Source organism: Penicillium pulvis (genome assembly GCF_028828015.1).
Source record: "Penicillium pulvis strain IBT 33274 chromosome Unknown contig_1_segment0_segment0, whole genome shotgun sequence".
Lineage (NCBI taxonomy): Eukaryota > Fungi > Ascomycota > Eurotiomycetes > Eurotiales > Aspergillaceae > Penicillium > Penicillium pulvis.
The window spans coordinates 585,725-603,858 of NW_026643074.1; the positions used below are offsets into that span (position 1 = coordinate 585,725).

At 49.3% G+C, this 18,134-nt stretch overlaps 10 protein-coding genes across 10 annotated transcripts; 5 read left to right on the forward strand and 5 right to left on the reverse strand.

Moving 5' to 3' along the window:
* Positions 1-94: 94 nt before the first annotated feature.
* N7503_003187 (protein translocase subunit TIM50) lies at positions 95-1,775 on the reverse strand (the record flags this gene model as incomplete). The annotated part of the gene is made up of 3 exons (XM_057062734.1): positions 95-685; positions 736-1,446; positions 1,509-1,775. The coding sequence occupies 3 exons, from the start codon at positions 1,773-1,775 to the stop codon at positions 95-97; spliced, it is 1,569 nt and encodes a 522-aa protein (XP_056923649.1).
* A 561-nt stretch (positions 1,776-2,336) lies between these two features.
* On the forward strand, positions 2,337-3,221 carry N7503_003188 (uncharacterized protein; the record flags this gene model as incomplete). Its single annotated transcript, XM_057062735.1, has 1 exon — positions 2,337-3,221. One exon carries the CDS (start codon positions 2,337-2,339, stop codon positions 3,219-3,221), a length of 885 nt encoding a protein of 294 aa, XP_056923650.1.
* Positions 3,222-3,943: 722 nt separating this feature from the next.
* N7503_003189 (proteasome regulatory particle lid subunit RPN11) lies at positions 3,944-5,172 on the reverse strand (the record flags this gene model as incomplete). Its single annotated transcript, XM_057062736.1, has 4 exons — positions 3,944-4,083; positions 4,141-4,676; positions 4,743-4,996; positions 5,104-5,172. The coding sequence occupies 4 exons, from the start codon at positions 5,170-5,172 to the stop codon at positions 3,944-3,946; spliced, it is 999 nt and encodes a 332-aa protein (XP_056923651.1).
* A 566-nt stretch (positions 5,173-5,738) lies between these two features.
* On the forward strand, positions 5,739-7,852 carry rpdA (histone deacetylase RPD3; the record flags this gene model as incomplete). The annotated part of the gene is made up of 4 exons (XM_057062737.1): positions 5,739-5,915; positions 5,986-6,286; positions 6,345-6,886; positions 6,941-7,852. 4 exons carry the CDS (start codon positions 5,739-5,741, stop codon positions 7,850-7,852), a joined length of 1,932 nt encoding a protein of 643 aa, XP_056923652.1.
* Positions 7,853-8,603: 751 nt separating this feature from the next.
* N7503_003191 (60S ribosomal protein uL14) lies at positions 8,604-10,141 on the forward strand. Its single transcript, XM_057062738.1, has 4 exons — positions 8,604-8,713; positions 8,902-8,952; positions 9,221-9,467; positions 9,626-10,141. The coding sequence occupies exons 1-4, from the start codon at positions 8,700-8,702 to the stop codon at positions 9,734-9,736; spliced, it is 423 nt and encodes a 140-aa protein (XP_056923653.1). The 5' UTR covers positions 8,604-8,699; the 3' UTR covers positions 9,737-10,141.
* A 264-nt stretch (positions 10,142-10,405) lies between these two features.
* N7503_003192 (uncharacterized protein) lies at positions 10,406-11,773 on the reverse strand (the record flags this gene model as incomplete). Its single annotated transcript, XM_057062739.1, has 4 exons — positions 10,406-10,719; positions 10,783-11,231; positions 11,298-11,548; positions 11,618-11,773. 4 exons carry the CDS (start codon positions 11,771-11,773, stop codon positions 10,406-10,408), a joined length of 1,170 nt encoding a protein of 389 aa, XP_056923654.1.
* Positions 11,774-12,042: 269 nt separating this feature from the next.
* On the reverse strand, positions 12,043-12,558 carry N7503_003193 (uncharacterized protein; the record flags this gene model as incomplete). Its single annotated transcript, XM_057062740.1, has 1 exon — positions 12,043-12,558. The coding sequence occupies one exon, from the start codon at positions 12,556-12,558 to the stop codon at positions 12,043-12,045; it is 516 nt and encodes a 171-aa protein (XP_056923655.1).
* A 1,009-nt stretch (positions 12,559-13,567) lies between these two features.
* N7503_003194 (uncharacterized protein) lies at positions 13,568-14,638 on the forward strand (the record flags this gene model as incomplete). The annotated part of the gene is made up of 1 exon (XM_057062741.1): positions 13,568-14,638. One exon carries the CDS (start codon positions 13,568-13,570, stop codon positions 14,636-14,638), a length of 1,071 nt encoding a protein of 356 aa, XP_056923656.1.
* Positions 14,639-15,200: 562 nt separating this feature from the next.
* Positions 15,201-15,395, forward strand: N7503_003195 (uncharacterized protein; the record flags this gene model as incomplete). Its single annotated transcript, XM_057062742.1, has 1 exon — positions 15,201-15,395. The coding sequence occupies one exon, from the start codon at positions 15,201-15,203 to the stop codon at positions 15,393-15,395; it is 195 nt and encodes a 64-aa protein (XP_056923657.1).
* A 226-nt stretch (positions 15,396-15,621) lies between these two features.
* On the reverse strand, positions 15,622-17,448 carry N7503_003196 (uncharacterized protein; the record flags this gene model as incomplete). Its single annotated transcript, XM_057062743.1, has 1 exon — positions 15,622-17,448. One exon carries the CDS (start codon positions 17,446-17,448, stop codon positions 15,622-15,624), a length of 1,827 nt encoding a protein of 608 aa, XP_056923658.1.
* Between the last annotated feature and the right edge of the window lie 686 nt (positions 17,449-18,134).

Consider the following 18,134-nt stretch of genomic DNA (forward strand, 5'->3'; position numbering starts at 1 on the left):
GTGAACGATGAGTTGGGAGAGATAAATCAGGTTAAATAAAGCAAGAGCAAGAACATAGCTTTTCTCGCCTTATAGGGCATGACATGACACCAAATTACTGCTTGTCACCGCCAACGCCGAACATGCCAGTGAAAGAGCCCTTCATGCTCTGCATCTGCTCTTGACGAGCCTTCTCTTCCTCAGCGGCCATCTCAGCAAGCCACTTCTCACCGTTCTCACGGATCTCACGGTCAATCAGCTCGTAGTTCTTCTGACCACGCTCACGGATCTGATCCCACAGCATCTTGCCCTGGGCAAGGCCCTCGGAAGGCGAGATCTCGCCATCCACAGTGCGGGTGGACTTCAGTCCAAGAGCGGAAGCAATGCTGCCCATGCTGATGGAGGGCTTCTTCTTCTTCTCCTCGGTGAGCTCCTTCTCGAAGCGCTCACGCATGGCCTTTTCACGCTTGGCGAACTCAACGGGGATCTGGCTACCCTCGAATGACTTCAGCACGGGGCGCACATCCTCAACACCCATACCGGCCATGTACTCCAGGAAGGGAATCAAAGCGACCAGCGTCTTGTCCTTGGGGTCACCGGTCCACTTGTCCAGGATAACGGCGTTTTCGGGTTGCAGGCGAGCGTGCTCCTCCTTGGTATCGATGAGGATCACTTTCGACAGGTCACGGTTCAGGTAGGAAAGATCCTAGCATTTGTTAGTATGTAATCCTTAAGAAACGCTTGTTCCTGTCTTACCTTAACGTACTCTCCGTCCTTGTAACGAGTGGCCTCACGGAAGAGGGGCCAGCGAATAATACGGTAGGGGTCGAGTTTGCGGAGAACCTGGTCGGCCATCATGCTGGGCACAGTGGTGAACAGAACAAGCTCGTAGTACTGATTGAGGTAACGAAGGAAGTAGTCCACACCGGGACGCTTAGCCACACGCCATCCGTGTTCACGGCTCCACTCGCTGTGAACGAGCAGATCCTCCATACTGAGGACAAGTGTGTATGGCTGGCGCAGGGTGGGGTCCTCGTCGGGAAGCAGCTGGGGGAAAGCCGGGTCCTTGTAGTAGCTAGTAAGTTCACCGGAGCGAGCCTTGATACGGCTCCACCAGAGACCAGGGCTCCAACCAGAAGGTTGGTCGGCGTGAGCACGCTGTTCCTCCTCGGTCTCCCAGTTGCGGCCCAGGTAACCCAATCCAGCAATACCAGCACCCAGCATCACGGCGTACATGATGTTGGCCATGCGGGCCTTGCGGCGGTCCGAAGAGGTCTCGTATCCACTTTTGGGGATATCACCACCTCCCCGGCCATCTTCACTGTATTCATCGGATTGGGTGTGGTCCTCGGTGATGTTCAATGGGCCGCCTTTCTTCATGCGGCCTTCCAACTCGGCGGCCAAAGTCGATGGGATACCTTGAGTCAGGTCAGGGAGAGGCTGGTTGGGTATCTGTTCAGGTTCGGGCTAAAGGGAAACTGTTGTCAGATGGATATTCATCATTCCGGCATGACAAGTATGTATCTCACGATGTTTGACTCGGCCGCGTCAGTCTCTGGCTTGGTCTTGTCAGACTCGGATTGCTCCGATTCGGGCTGCTTCTTGGAGGTCGACTTTGTGGGTTTTGTCGACTCATCCTGCATAGATTTGGGGAGCTCATAAGGTGTACCCTTGCCCTTGGCGTACCACCGGGGTTGCTGAACAGACAGGGCCGAAACTCGTGGAACGCGCGAAGCCCGGGCGGCAGAGGCGAGGACATTGGGCCTCGTTAGAGGCAAGACGGCGCGACTCAACATGGTTGGGATATTAGTGAGAGACAAATGTACTCATGCCTCTCTTAGTATACGGAGTCGCGGACATCCGGCTCGAGTTTCCCGTAGAAAAGTCGGAGCGCGTGAACATCCGGCGACCCACAGAATCCAATGATGCAATTTCCATTTAATTCTCCGCCGATCGTTTTCTGACTTCTTCTTTTCTTTTTCTCCTCATGAAAGTTCACCCAGTCGTTAATTTGACCAAGTACGCGCTCTTTACACGCATGCTGGGTTGAAATAGCTGGGGAGACAAAGGAAGTTTTCTTCTGATCCCGCTTCCAAGAGCCGCAGCATAGGTTTTGCCTTTGATGTTGCAGCTCCGTATGTGTGGACACATTCCCTATTCTATTCTGCCTAGATTTGTGGTTAATCTTTGTTCTGATCGGTCTGTCTGGCACTGATGATCACTATCAAGGCTATTCTCGTCTTCAATTGAAAAAACAAGTTCGAAAAATGGAAATCTTGTCCAACCCTTAGACTCGTCACGCGTACTTCATAGACCTCGGATCTCGTTCTCCCTTTTTCCCGTTGCGTCGCCACAACATGGCCTCGAGAGCCGCCAAAAAAGCCGCGAAGAAGGCCCAAGCAGCCTCTGAATTCTACGATGGCGAAGACTTTGTAGAGCCAGTGTCTCTACCGACTTCATTTCGATTCTTCGATTTGCCATCCGAGATCCGACTGAACATCTACCATTTTGTTCTTTTCACGCCGACGAAGAAGACCGCAAAGAAGAACGCTGGTACCGTCGGTGCCTCCGCGAAAAAGGCCAAGCTTGTAGCTCCGGCCACACAGCGCATAGCTCTCTTCCTGGTCTCAAGACGTGTCCATGAAGAAGCGAGTCATTATTTCTATTCGTCCCAAATTTTCCGGGTCTTCTACATACAAGACTTTTCGCGCCGACCAACCCTCCGAGGCATACCCCCGTGCTACCGTCCTTTGATCACCACCATTGAATTGATTCTGGGAAATAGCTGGACAGCACCACCGAAATCATGGGCCGTTGATGATAAAATGGGATTGCCTGAGATGACTCTCTTGCACACATTAAGGGTGTTTGTCGAGTGTGATCCCTCGCAGCCCATCTTTGAAGGCTTCCGGGTTTCGAAGGAATACTATACCGAATTCTCTGGAAGATTGATCAAAGAGATTCTGGATCGACTGCCAGCTTTGAAATTCGTGGAATTCGACGCATATCCGTCTGTTAAGAGGGACGGCTCTCTGATGACCCGATTGATGAAAGAGGCTCGAGCAGCCAACAAGAAAATTATTTGGGGCCCAGAAAGGGGATGGACAGACGACGATGATGTTGGTTATGTCCATATTGAGGATCCGATTCCAGTCCCGGATTACCTGCCCTCATACACGCCTGATCCCGTTGATGAGTTGGAAAACAGGATTCAGGAACTGGCTCTTGGAGTGAGGTCCTAAGCACTGCTTTGATTTAACGTTAGACGTGCCATGAAATTATGTACATACATGTTGTGGCGTTGAAAGGAAGGTTGATACGATCTGGAGCAAATATATATAGATTATGATTTAGACCATGCATATGTGATGATCCATATTTCAACAGTTCAGGTTGCATTTTCCCCTAAACAGTGCTCGAAATATATATTTATGTAAATGCTTACATACACACACACTCAGTTATATGAAGGCACCAAATTTGGAGTACATACCTGCCTCGTTTGAATAGGTTGTACGTGAGGTATATTCTGACCTTTGCCTAAGTGGGGGCCTATGCCCACGGGTCTCGCGGTCGATGTTTACCTCCAGGTGAATTCACCTAGATCCATGGATATATCCATAGATGAACTTCATGACATACCTAGTCCCGAAAATATAGAAACGTCAGTGTAGGCCCTGGGGTACCTAGATACCCAAGTGCTCCCGAGGTCAAGTGCTGGTTTGATTCGCATACTGCGCAACCTTGGAACCCGCTTTATGTATATATCTTGAGACCCTCTAGGCTCTACCCGTAGACCGAACATTGCAACATTAAAGGTTGGAGAACATAATAGATAGGTACCACCTGCTTGCTTAGGCACCGGTGGACACCTGGGCAGTGATTTCATTGCGAAAAAAGTGAAATTTCGTGATTAGAGCGTTTCAGTAAGATTCAAGGTTAATGCACCTTCCAGGTTCTAAATCTACAGCTCCTCGTCAACATCCATGGAAGCATTGCCATCCTTCGGCGCCTGTCGGGCGACCGAAGCTTCCTTATCGATCATCTGCCTAGAGACAGCAACGATGTTATCTTCGATCAGTTGCTGGCTCACATCCTCGATATCTATGGGCTGAGATTAGCATTTCTGTGACCTGAGTGCCCAACTGAACCGGAACTTACGTTTCTTGGGGTCAACCTTTCCGACATATCGTGTCTTCAGCTGATCCTTGGTCAACTCAGTCTCTTCCTTCACGCGCTTCTCATAACCCTCAGCAAGGCTGACAAGCTGCTTCATCTGGTCCACATTGTGGTGGCCTTCCTCGTGGAAGTCGTTCATTTGCAGAGCCTCTGTCCACACTTGCTTGTGCAGATTCATCAACATGTTCTCCTCCAATCCTGTCTTACGATAGTCGATCGCGATGCTGTAGTAGTGGCGATTGAGACCGTGGATCAAAGCTTGAATGGAGGGCTTGTTCAGGTGACCCAAGTTGGAGGTGGTTTGGCGGGGCTCCTGGCCCATAACAACTGTCTGAGGCTGAATGAGACGGAAGGCATCGATGACAACCTTACCCTTCACAGACTGGATCGGGTCAACAACAACGGCAACAGCACGGGGGGTCAGCTGCTCGAATGATTGCTGGGTGTTGATATCGACGGAAGAGAGCCAACAGCCGAATCCAGGATGGGAGTGGTACCAGCCGACAACGGTTTCGGGTCTATAAAAGAGAGGATTAAGAGTCAATAAAGCGTTTAACTTCCATGGGTCCTGTGGGGTAGCTTACCGTCCTGTTTGACGAAGCATCTCCATCATCTTGGTCTGGAACACAGGGTCCACGGCCTCAACACTAACACCAGTACCGCTCTGAGGCATAGCAAAAACATCCACCACACGGACTGTGTATTCATCCACAAACTCTCCCAGCATCAGACCCATGACCTCCATAGGAACACCAGCGCGGCCGTGGCGCAACATCTTCAACAGAGCCAAGGACGAAATGTGAACGGTTTCGGAGTTATCAATCAGGTTGGGGGTGTCCTAAAATGTTCTTATTAGCAACGTGAAGCTTCACAAGACGCAAGTATTGCAATCGGCAATCGGTGATCACAATGGCGACTATTGAGAGGCCACGCTTGTTGACTTACACCACCTGGAGCAGCGCTGCCCATACCCATGCCTTGGGCAGCCTGCAGCATCCGGTTGAGACGGTCCATGGCTGGAGTCAAAAATCAAATGAGATGTGAAGAAGAAGGGTTGTGAATGATAGCTTCCTAAGCTGGAAGCTCCCGATTGGGCGGAAGTGTCTCAACCTTGTGAATCGGCTAAATGGCGATTTATAAGCAAGGATGGTGGTCACAAGACGCGTTCAGTACCACAAAGAGTCGGGATGAATTATTGAAACAACTTTTGGCAACAGTGAATTGACGAGTGAGTGCCCTGGCCAAGTGAAGCAGCTCGGGACCCCAACTGACGAAGGCGGTCTACAATTTTGCCGGTTCTCGCTCCTTCCCACGCGGCGATCGATCCTCTCAAGCCTCTCCTCGCTTCTTCTCCGCAACATCATGAGCTTGTCAAACCTGACTTGCTACTGTGCATAGTTCTTTCTGCTTGCATATTGTGGTGTCTGGTCGCCGTTTCCCTATTCCTTAGGGCTTTGAGAGACATCTACCCTGGATTGTCTCCCTAACCCGCATACTTCCTATATCCCAACCTCTTTTATTGATATCCTCTACTCTCCCTGAAATACTTGACGAGAGCCTCGACTTCACCACCGCTCGATATGGCGGCCGAACCCATGGCCACTACGGGGCCCAACCACAAGAAAGTCGCCTACTTCTACGACTCCGATGTGGGAAATTACGCCTACGTCTCGGGCCACCCGATGAAGCCCCATCGCATTCGCATGACGCACAGCCTAGTTATGAACTACGGTCTGTACAAAAAGATGGAGATTTATGTGAGTTTACTTGCGACAAGTCCTGACCCGTCGGTTGTGGGAATTGGAATTAATGCGCAAAACCATATAGCGTGCGAAACCCGCGTCGAAATACGAAATGACCCAATTCCACACGGATGAGTATATCGACTTCCTTGCGAAAGTTACTCCCGACAATATGGACCAGTTTTCCAAGGAGCAGAGCCGATACAACGTTGGTGATGATTGCCCGGTGTTTGACGGTCTTTTCGAATTCTGTGGAATCAGCGCTGGTGGCAGTATGGAAGGTGCTGCGCGGTTGAATCGCGGCAAATGCGAGGTCGCCGTCAACTGGGCTGGTGGTCTGCACCACGCGAAGAAGAGCGAAGCCAGTGGTTTCTGTTATGTCAATGGTAGGGCGCGATCATTACCACGCCTGAAGGGTTCCTTAAGTCCTAATGAATTCTCTAGATATTGTTCTCGGCATTCTTGAGCTGCTTCGATTCAAGCAACGTGTGCTTTATGTCGATATTGATGTCCACCACGGTGATGGTGTTGAGGAAGCTTTTTACACCACCGATCGTGTGATGACTGTCTCTTTCCACAAGTACGGCGAGTACTTCCCTGGTACTGGTGAGCTTCGCGATATTGGTGTTGGCGCAGGAAAGAACTACGCTGTCAACTTCCCTCTTCGCGATGGTATCAACGACGCCTCATATCAAAGCATTTTCGAGCCCGTCATCAAAAGTGTGATGGAATGGTACCGCCCAGAGGCTGTGGTGTTGCAATGTGGCGGTGACAGTTTGTCTGGCGATCGCCTGGGATGTTTTAACTTGAGTATGCGTGGACACGCGAACTGCGTCAACTTTATTAAGAGCTTCGATCTTCCCACCTTGATTCTTGGTGGCGGTGGTTACACAATGCGCAATGTTGCACGTACCTGGGCCTTTGAGACTGGTATCCTTGTCGGAGATAACCTGACGTCAGAGCTTCCATACAATGATTACTATGAGGTAGATATCCCCTCGATTACTTTGCGCTGGATTGCAAACTAACAAGAATCGCAGTACTTTGCTCCTGACTATGAGCTTGATGTTCGTCCCTCCAACATGGACAACGCCAACACCAAGGACTACCTGGACAAGATCCGGATTCAAGTAATTGAAAACCTCAAGCGCACAGCTTTCGCGCCTTCAGTTCAGATGACGGATGTCCCGCGTAACCCACTTGTTGATGGCATGGACGACGAGGCTGATGATGTTATGGATGACTTGGATGAAGACGAGAACAAGGACAAGCGGTTTACCCAACGACGCTTCGATCAGTACGTGGAGAAGCCTGGTGAATTGTTGAGTGATAGTGAAGATGAGGAAATCAATGCCGCCAACGGTATTCGTCGCCAGCCGGGTGCTATGCGCCGCCGAAACCAGACCAACTATCGCAACTTGGATGACTCCGGTCTTGACAGTGGAATTGCTACCCCTGCAGAGGCATCTTCAGTTGGGGATGGTGAGCTAGACGCTACCATGGACACCAACATGCCTGATATTCCACGGACAGAGCCCGAGGCATTGACTGCCGCTGCCACTTCGAACGACCAAGATACCCCCGCTGATGTCGATCAAATGGTTGTCGAGGGCGAGGAGAACGGCCTTCCTGCCGTTGCATCTCAACAGCCCTCCCCTCCCTCGCACGATACTGATACAATGATGGAAGACGCTGCTCCTGCCCCGAAGGAACCTTCCGAGTCTGCCACTGATGCCCAAGAAACCAAGCCCGAGGCATCCCCTGTTGCCGAAGATGCTTCCAAGGTACCATTATCTCCACCCCAGGCACAGTCGCCCCCGAAAGAGTCTTCTGCGCTCTCAGCAGAGCAGGGTGTCGACACATCAACGGCAGGGCCAACCCCCGCTGGAGGTTCAGAGACTCAGACACCAGCCGTGGAGTCTATTGAACAACCCTCCAAACAGGAAGGATGAACAGCTGTGACACAGCACAATCAATATTAGATCTGGCGCAACGGACAATGGGCAGAAAGGTGTTATCGGTTTGACAGCGAACTAACTAGGATCAACATGGGGGGCGTCGTGTCTCTCTTCGCAATGAAATGGGCGAGATAGACTCTTTACCCTGTTAAGAGGCGAATACCCTCATGTCTCTTGGAGCAAATTTATTTCATTTACAAAATCTTCACCGCAAACTTTAAATCTAGATAAGTCGAGGAAGTTGCTCCCTGCGTACTTTGGAGCGTATCTTGTTTTTGAACAACAGGATGTTAGGGACCTGTATTTCCTGGACAAATGCCGCTCGCATAGTTCTTTTGAATTCTCATTACTGTATTTTGAAACGCATTTAGCGATTGAATAAAGACCATCTCCTATCCTTCAAGCTATGATCCGCTTATGCGTTCCAATTTACTTGTCGTGGTACTCGAGTAATAACGTAAGAGCTTAAAAAGCGGCACCCCCATGAGATTTGACCAGATTTGTTGTGCTGAATTCACTTTTCAAACATGCAAGGGCCTTTCAAAATACCATTTGACGAAATCAAATATCGGATGTTCACTACGATGTAGAAGCATGTTGATCATGTAGTTCCGTAGAGTATTACCACGTGACTTGATATAGATACCGCATCGGGCATCACGTGCTAGCTCCAAACGGGCTTAGTGCTAGGGCTACCCGTTCCACCAATAGACCCGCGCCAAGAATTTCCACATTGAACGCACAAGCGAGAAACCACTGTGGACGATTCTTCGACTCGACTTGACCTTCAGTCGCCAACCCTTTTCGCCTATCCGACAACCCCCCGTGATACTCACCCATCATGTCTAAGAGAGGGTAAGTCTGACTTCCCTACCTTCGGAAACACCGTCAAATCCAACCGGAACACTTTGTGAACGCTCTCGACAATCGAACATGCACCTTGAAACATTCAACCATGTCGATCTTGAGAGAGAGGGAACCGGGCGGACAAGACGACGAACACAGCAAGCAACAGAGCAGGAATGCTAACGTTTTTCTTACAGTCGTGGCGGTGCCGCCGGCAACAAGCTGAAGATGACCCTCGGTCTGCCTGTGTACGTTTGAAGAATCCCCAGAATTTTCTTCCCAGCCCTGTATCTCGCCCAATGAACCTCGACAACGTCCAATGCCAATCGCCAATATCGACCTATCATCTGCCACGAATCACCGGATCCTCGACATCAACGCCACTTGAATTCGGAAAGATCACGAGCAGACTTGGCGGGACAAACGAAACTATTCGGCGGGGTGCACGACATGGGAAAAGAATTTTCGAATATGGATTCACGGAGAATATTAGCTAACGGACATTTCGTCTAACAGTGGCGCCGTGATGAACTGCTGCGACAACTCCGGTGCTCGCAACCTGTACATCATTGCCGTCGCCGGTACCGGTGCTCGTCTGAACCGTCTCCCGGCTGCCGGTGTCGGTGACATGGTTATGGCCACCGTCAAGAAGGGAAAGCCCGAGCTCCGTAAGAAGGTTATGCCCGCCGTTGTCGTCCGCCAGAGCAAGCCCTGGCGCCGGGCTGACGGTATCTACCTGTACTTCGAGGACAACGCTGGTGTTGTAAGTGGACACTCCGCTGTGTTTCGGGATGGATGTGCAGATGGGTTGGGGTGTGGCCATGTTTGGGAGCAATCTACGACTTGCTACACCTCTTCCCATAATGCAGACCCAAGCCCAGCCTTGGTCGATTATACATTTACTAATACGCCTTGTCACAGATCGTCAACAACAAGGGTGAGATGAAGGGTTCCGCCATCACCGGTCCCGTCGGTAAGGAGGCTGCTGAGCTTTGGCCCCGTATTGCCTCCAACGCCGGTGTTGTTATGTAAAGAGAGAGAACCGAATAAAACAACCAAAAATGAACGATACCATCCAAACCTGAACTCATTGGGACCTGGGAAACGGAGTGCATACGAGGCATATTGTGGAACAGGGTGCGGAGGTCCAGACGAATCCACCTGTGTTATTTCGAGCCGGTTTTCCTTCCCAAATTCGTGTTTTTTATCTCTTTGAACACTGGCGACTCGGAAGTATTTTTGAAAAAAATTACAACCCTTTTTCATGACGATCCGTTTCTTGTGGGATGTCGGACTTGCATAGCACCAGGTGTTGTCTCGGATTCGATGTCTTCAGCCCTTGTCGCGTGGGTTTCAGGCGGGTTCATGAATCTGATGACCTTCGGCTTGAGATTTCCCTAGTAGCTGTGTAGATGTATGTCTATGGAGTAGATAATCATCCATGCAAGACATACTGTCCCGGATCACACTTTGTATATTATCTTTGGGTGACATTACATCTTCCTTCACTTCCCCGGGCCTAGAAGGGCACTTGTGGTGATTGGCCCTGCTTAAGCAATTCTTAGTTGACTTGGTGTCCCCGCAGTTGACCCCAGAGCCTTAATGCTGCCAAGGCCGTAAACACCCCACCCTAAGATGGGTGGCATGTTTGATCTTCAGGGCTCCAAGTATAAGAGAGAAAAATTGATATATTCTAATGTTCTACTTCGGCACAGCTACAACCACCGAGTTCCGCATGACAGCACCATACGTCTTGATTTCCACCACCATCAAGCCCGCCTTGTCCAAAAGCGCATGCCACTGGTCAACAGTCCTCTCCATCGCGCCGTGCATGATATACATCTGCATATCCATACAGGTACTCCACCAATGAGTACCAGTATTAGGGAGAACCACATCATCAATCAAAATCTGCGAATCATCCGCCATGGCCGGCACAATATTTTTCAGGATCTCCACTGCCTTGTCATCCTCCCAGTCATGGATGATCATACGAAGGTAGTAAAATTTAGCACCTGAGATGATCAGCAACAATCCTAGTCTCGAAACTATCAGTGAAAAGGGGGTTAGGGGCTTACCTCTGACCGGCTGCTCCCTGAAGAAGTCATGCACCATAAACTCCACCCCATCAATCTTCGGCGCACGTTGGAAAGTCTCCTCCAGATCCTGGAGAACAACTCGACCAGCCAGATCGGGATGCTTGGATAGAAGTCGCAAACATTGGTGACCAATACTACCAGCAATATCAACAAATACCTTTCGGTTAGCATTGCCGTCCGCAATAGACCGCGTCTCATTCGCAATCGGGATAACATCAAGCCAGCTGCCATCTTTCGGAAGCATCATGATACTCATGAGTTGCTGGAAATATTTCAGAATCTCAGGGTTCTCCTTTGCCCATGGGAAGAAATCTAGCTCGGTATTGGCAGCCTTGTGCCAAGCACAATGGCCCCCGGTCGTGTTTTGGTAGTTGTTTTCCTGCAGGTATTCCGGCAGGGCTTGCCAAGTTGGATTGCTGATGTGGAAGCTAACCAATCCCAAATCCAGTCAGCGGTCGAGTGTTTACATTATACTGAGAGATATGGTGACCTACCCATGCAACAGCCCACCTCGAATTCGAGGGTCAGAGAGTCCCTTGGTGTACTTGTTGGCTGTGAAGTAATCCTGACTCGTTTCCGTGATCATGCGATTTGCTGCAAAGAATCGCAACAGCCGAGATACAAGAAGCGGGTCCGCGCCTTTTGGCACTGATAACTCTTCTACTGAGTGTGGTTCTGTGCGGCTGGTGAGAGTTGTGAAAATTTCTAGGTCGTATCCGATCTTGATCATTGCCATTTGTCTGCCCTGTTTTGAATTAGCTTGGTGTTTACTTTGTACGTTTGTCGGCATTTGATGCCGCACAAAGGGACGGACCTGGTTAAGGAGCCGGTACATCATGTCAACGGGTGTCTCCAAAGCCTCTGCAGCTTCGTACAGCCCATCTTGGAGGCGTATCCTGTTGGCCTCGTCAAGGTGGGAGGAAGCCTCCAGAGGGGCGATGAGGTCGTCCTTGCTAGGTTCTGAAGGCATGTTGCTTTCCGGGGACAATATTGAGAGAGGGAAGTTGAGTGGTACTCAGTTATCGTAACATTATTATTTCCTAGTAACTGAGAATCTCGGTGTTGGTTATTCGGGACTTGCTGTTGTAACATTCCATCCGTTTCCGGCTTCCCGTTGATCCCGTTGACTTCCCGACTTGTTTAACAACTTTAAATTGCCCATAAGGCGAGCTTTAATTATTGTAATATTACAAAATATTAGCGGTAGAATTATTAACAATTATAGTCCAGCTATGCCAGCTATGCTGGCCAATAGGTTGCGTCGTTTGTAATCTGCTGTAATCTTTCTTGCATCAGGTTGCCCAGCGCTGGCAAGAAGTCCAAAGGAAGGTCATTGCCTGCAAAAGCTGGTTCACCAATCGTACTTCCATTATATCGCTCAGTAAATTGCAAAACCAAGGTGGCCACTTTGGAAAGTTCTTCAAATACTGGCATGGCCGTAGCTTCGTTTCCTGGCGTATCGTGGAATTTCGCGATTATCATCGCGTGTATATCAATGATAGTCATGCAGACAGCAGATATCAACATTGCAGTCTCGCCCTTCCCAGAGCAAGGGCAAATTAAAATGATAGAGAGACGGTTCAGTACAGCGGTCAAGGTCTGTGTTGTCGTATTAAGTAGGCAAGAGTCTACCGACGACGAGTACCTGAGCTGTGAGGCAGGAACCTCCAATTCGGAAAACAGTTCCACGATAACCAACGTGCAGTCTTGATCAACTGCATGTTGCACTTCGGGGAAAATGTCTTGTTGTTGCATAGAAGAGTGTACAAAGTCTTGATTAGGCCAGACATCGGCAGCGGTGCCATGCGTACATGACCCGTTGAGTCGAGAGACTATTTTATTTCCCTCATCTATAAACCTGATTGGCTTTATAGTCCTTGTAGAGCGTGTTTCTGTTTCTTCGCCATTCTTTCCTTTTGAAGAGGAATCTTTCGATCGATGGGGTCGTCCCACCCGCCGTGCAGGGCTGTAAAAACACGTGTATCCCATTTTCTCACAACGCGCACATGAAGGTTTTTCTTTGGTACATCGTATCTTGGAGATAGAACACCTATCACAAGAATCCTTGAGCTTTTGAGTTTGTTGAGATTCAGAGGATGCTTCAGATGAGATCTGTGGTGGAGTTTGACTGGGCTCCATATTTGCCCAGGTCGCCGTCGCGATATGGGTTTAATTTGAAGGAAGTTAGAGAAACAGCGGTGTCTCGAAAGCGAGTTGGCTGTTCAGATTTCTGTGGCCTCTCTCAAGAACTCAATGAGAGCGAAGAAAGCGGAATGCTTCCAGGAACAGAGGAATATGCAGTCATGTCCAAGTCAGCGCTAATGTGTCAGCTAAGCGACGCTGCGTTGGATGCCCCTCAAACGTGAGATTCGCTAGACGCCATCGGTCGCAATTGAGCGACCACGTATGTATAGGAGTACAGTAAGGTAAGCCTGCAGAAATTAGGCCATAGGGCAAGGACATTGGTATTCATCCAATAAAAACGCTAAAAAAAAATTGGCGTTAGATTTCTTAATACCAATTTAGCATAATGAAACCTGGCGCGATAGATTAAGTGGGGCTACAGTCGGCTGAGCCTCGTCCACAGCTCTCGACCTCATATTCGAGGCCGTGGAAAGTACAACTTCACAACCAAGGCTGAAGATCGTATAATATATAATGACCAGTGATGGATTATAACGAATCGCTCCATTTCCAGAAAGAGGGACATGAAACCGCCTTCTTTCCACGCTTGTCACCATCCATTGAAACAGATCCCTATGATATGCGCCCCAGCAAGGATTGGGAGTCTCTTCCGACTACATTAACCGGCAATATCGAATACTGGGGTACTGCACTCCAATCTACGGCACCTGCCCAGCCCCTACATCCACATGTGGAGTCTAACGCAGACAAGGATCTATTCCTAGACCCCTCATTCGAAGTTGACCCCAATGATGAGTTCAACTCCGGTTTATACCTGGATCAGTCCGCTATAACGCCACCATTTCAGACCAGTACAGCAGCTGGATCTTGTATGGACTTTTCTCTTGGATCTGAACACCCTGATAACCCAATGCTGGATTACTTTGCGCTTCCGGGCTATTTCTCGGACAACCACAACCAGCACCAAGCATTTGAGTCTCTCTATAATTCAAACCTTTGCTTCGAAGTCTCACTGCATACGCCTATCTTGACACCACCACCAACAGCAACATCCACAGCCTCCTGCCTGGCTGAAAATCGCACTCCATGCATTATCACTGCGACACACTACCTTCGCACACTTCACACCCGCCAAAATAATTGTCTATATCAACAAACCTTTACGAGCCAAGAAATTAATGAGCCCGAAGCTCCACGAATGTCCGGCTCAGTTCTCAAGTGCAACAAAGAAGCTGGCATGTCAGTCTGCAGCATGCTACAATGTGCATGTGCTCTCCGCCCACAGAATCAACTTTTAATAGCATCAATCTGCTCTCGACTAGTAGTGTGGTATCGAGCAATGATCCGTGCATGCTTCTCCCGTCCTGGAAGCGGTTCAAGCGGGCAAGGCTTTCCTGGAGAGCCAGATCTGCCACAAAAAGTGATCCATGAAGCAGTCACTATTGGTGACCACTTGGTCGACAACCCGGCCTTGGGACAGAATGTTCAGGCTCAGGTTATCCTTGGGGAACTTGGGCATTTGCAGCGTCTTGTCGATACCCTCTCGGTGCGGATCCGACAGACCGGTATGAATGCCGGTGCTGATAGCTCTTCTATAGGGCTCCCGCAGATAGCACATGACCGATTAGTGACGCATCTGTCTAAGGAGGTCCAAGCGGTTAAGAATGATTTGATTATGGCTCTGAGATAGCTATTGGTTCTTTGAAATATGAACAAATCAGTCAGTTGCAGTTCAGACGGCTTGCTTAGTAGCGTAACATTCTTGCTCAATTAGATCACATCCTCGAGCGCATCAAAGCAAGGAAATGGGCCCGCCTTAGTCAGGTTCTCAATGTAATTCGTCTGCCTTGTCAGTTTGACTCTTTTATTCAATGGTAATTGGCCCCTGGCTTGTAGATAAGAGGAGGCGCTAGGTTGACAGGGGATTTAGCTCGGATTTCGTGGCCACCCAGACCAAGATGCTTGACTTGAACTATAAACTCGGTTACCTGCACTAGGCGACTCAATGGTAAGGACCTGTTTCCTCTTTTGGACTACTCTAAGATGTATTGAGGTCCCACCTCAAGGCTATGATACAAGCCAATGAAATCCAGCAAAAAGCGGAGAGTGGGCCCAACTTAACTAGATGACAAAGACCATACTAACAATAGTTCAGCTTTGGAAGTGACAGATTATTCTCGGGGAATTTGAGATTCAACAAATTGGTATGGGTGCTGGTAGTGACCCGTCTATGGGGCTAGCCTTGAAGAAGTATGACCCTGCGCTTCCTCGCAGGGGACAATACCCAGTCGCCCTATTTTGACAACATCGGTACTCGAAGTACCATCCTGTGCAAGCCATTGGAGGACATGTGTGACTGGATAGCTTCTCAGAACGAGCATCCCAGCCAGCTGGACTTTGACTTTCAATTCAAAGACCGTGATTTGGATCTAAAATCGATGAGTTAGAGGTGGAAGTTGAGGAGTTGAATGAGGAGTTGAGAACGAATGAAGCCCTCATAAACTGATAATGGTAGGTCACAAGATCTATATTTTGATCAACAATACTTGACATGTCTAACGCCTATACCCAATACTTCCAAAGTTCTGGAAACAATAGATAGCAATAAAATGATGATCAGACTTGAGCTATATTGTACAACTTAATACACGAGACTATACATTTTCCCAAACCTTAAGGCTTGGCCTTAAGCTTCCCACTTGGTATCTCTGTCTTTAAAGCCGCATCCACGACCTTCCTAGACCCCCCATCTCTAACAAATCCAGTCAAACCCCAAAGCAAAGCAACAACACCCGTTACTAAGATACTAACATGCACCGCCCACCAAATATGCTGCACACCAGCGGGGCACATGGTAATCTCATAATCCCATTCACCGAGATCAGCATCAAACCACATAGAAAGAAGTCCAGCATTACCACCAAATTCGCCCATCATAGACCGAAGCGTGACTTCACGGATGGAGGGACCCTGTGTTGAATCGTTGTGTTCGTTCTGGGTGTACCGTCTGGCAGCCCATTTCCAATTTTGCGATTCCTCATTTTCCTTCTTTTCTTCCTCTGCCTCTGTTTCTGTTTCTGGGGTCGCATGCTCAGCATAGTGCACTACATCACAGCCTGTATGGTCATGGCCAGTGAGGATAAGTCCTTTCCGTCCACGACCACCCATGAACGCATTCTCATCCCCGCTCATACCGAAAATACCACGGAGGATACCGCTGTCACTAACGAAATCACTCAGATGATTTTGCTCCCGCAAACCACCAGCCAGGTAGCGTGGGACGCCGTCAGTGCCTTCATCGTCGTCTTCCTGGTGGAATGTGAACAAAGGGCCATCAGTGCAGATGCCGTCTTTCTTGTGCAGAGGTAGATGGGTAAGCAGCAATGTGAAAGCAGATTTATCTTCCACGGGATAGAGACGGTGGCTAATAAGGTCGTTGAGGTAGACGTAGCTCTGGGACTGGAGCTCAGATGATAAAGCAGGTGTATCCATGATGAGTGTGTTTAGGTTAATAACGTGCAATGTAGGCGTAACAGGTGAAACAGAGTCTTCTGATTGTTCTGGGGTACTGTCATTGATACCACGTAGAACAGGCGGGTGCTGGAATCTGATATCCCAGTTCGCGCGACCAAAATCACGCTCGAAGCGGTCCATCCGCGCTTCGCTCACGTCTCCTGCGTATCCGATGTCGTGGTTTCCGGCAACATTGATAATGCGTCGTGGCCAGTCAGGGTTGGATCCTGGGCCTAAGGGCTCAAGGTGTTTGTCTGATTTATCTTGGTCCGCGGTGTGGCTGGCTACAGCACCGGTCCAGGTAATATCGTCATCGACACGTAGTCCGCCTCGGAAGACTCGATCCCAGTACCGCTGGCTCCGGTCCGAGAATTCTTCGTCTGAAATCCATTGGCTGCCAAGCAGATCGCCGAGGACGGTGGTGTGTGTAGGGCGAGTCCACCAGAAGAGTGTGCGGTAGATGTGCGCAAGGTAGTAGTCGTTCCCGAGGAGATCAATGCGTTTTTGTGTTGCGCTTAGTGAGCGAGGAATATCTTCCTTCGCTAGTGTCCAAAGACCGGTTGTGATGTTTGAGAGCACGTTGGCGTTCAGGAGGGAGAGCGGCAAGGGTGTTGTAGTTGAGACATTGCCAATTGCTTCTTGGACGGCGCGCCAGTGTGTTCGCATGCGTGGGACTAGTTCAAACTCTGGGAATGGGAGGGAAGTATCGCCTTCTAATTGAGGGTCTGCGAGGACTAGGAGTCTGAAGATGGCGGGCTGGTTGTTCGTCTCGGAGTCTGGGAGGAGGTGCTGTAGGAGGGTGTTCGTGATGGCATTTTGCTGGAGTTTATCTAGGGCTGAAGGGGCTTCGGCCCTTGTCACCTGAGTGCGAGGGAGAGGAAATGCGCAGCCATTGAAAACGGGGTATAGATATAGGTAGATTGTTGCGGCGGCGCTGAGGGGGAGCAGGATCGCGAGGATGCGGGCGAGCAGCGAGCGGAGGGACATGAGGATGATATAGGTATTAGAAAAGATATCAGGATATAATATACAGCATATTGAACGTAAAAAGGAGTGTAGGGCTGCGAGGAGTAGGTAGGTCGAGGCACTAAGGAGGTAAACAGTGAGACCTCCGCGGCCGCGTTAGCTCACATGTCCATAATGATGGCACGGAACCGAATTTACACCCACGTTTTGTGAGAGATCACGCGATAAGATACTTGTTCCTTGCTGGAATATTCAATACTTCCGTTATCATTTGGAGGTTTTTTTTTGTTTACTTACTTTTCAAAACTATATCTGTTCTGCTACTTAGTTTTGTTATTGAGCAAGTGCCATGGAAAACATATACTGTGAACCTCCAAGGCTTGAGCCTAAGTGCGGGCACTCTCAAAAGTCATCTTTTCCCCTCAAGTGCTACTCTTAGATCATCGACAAAGTCAAACCTCGGAATTATAAAGCTATTAGAATTCAAGATTACTGGGACAATAAGAAATCCACAGAATATAACGTATATAGAAGAGATCGGGGACTAAGCCACTACTGCGTCCAGCATCCATATCCTCAATAAGCTAGGCCATCATACACTGCCCGCATAAAAACCCCTTCATATCCACGTAACTGAAACAGAAGAAATTGGCATGGGCCAAGAACGAAGGGAACAGAAAGTCGGAGCGAGGGGTATATCACATCAA

Excerpts from the sequence above, each read along its gene's own strand:
- N7503_003191 (XM_057062738.1), top strand. Across the intron at positions 8,953-9,220 it reads ATGACCCTCGGTCTGCCTGT|TGGCGCCGTGATGAACTGCT; the intron begins GTACGTTTGAAG and ends TTCGTCTAACAG. Across the intron at positions 9,468-9,625 it reads TCGAGGACAACGCTGGTGTT|ATCGTCAACAACAAGGGTGA; the intron begins GTAAGTGGACAC and ends GCCTTGTCACAG.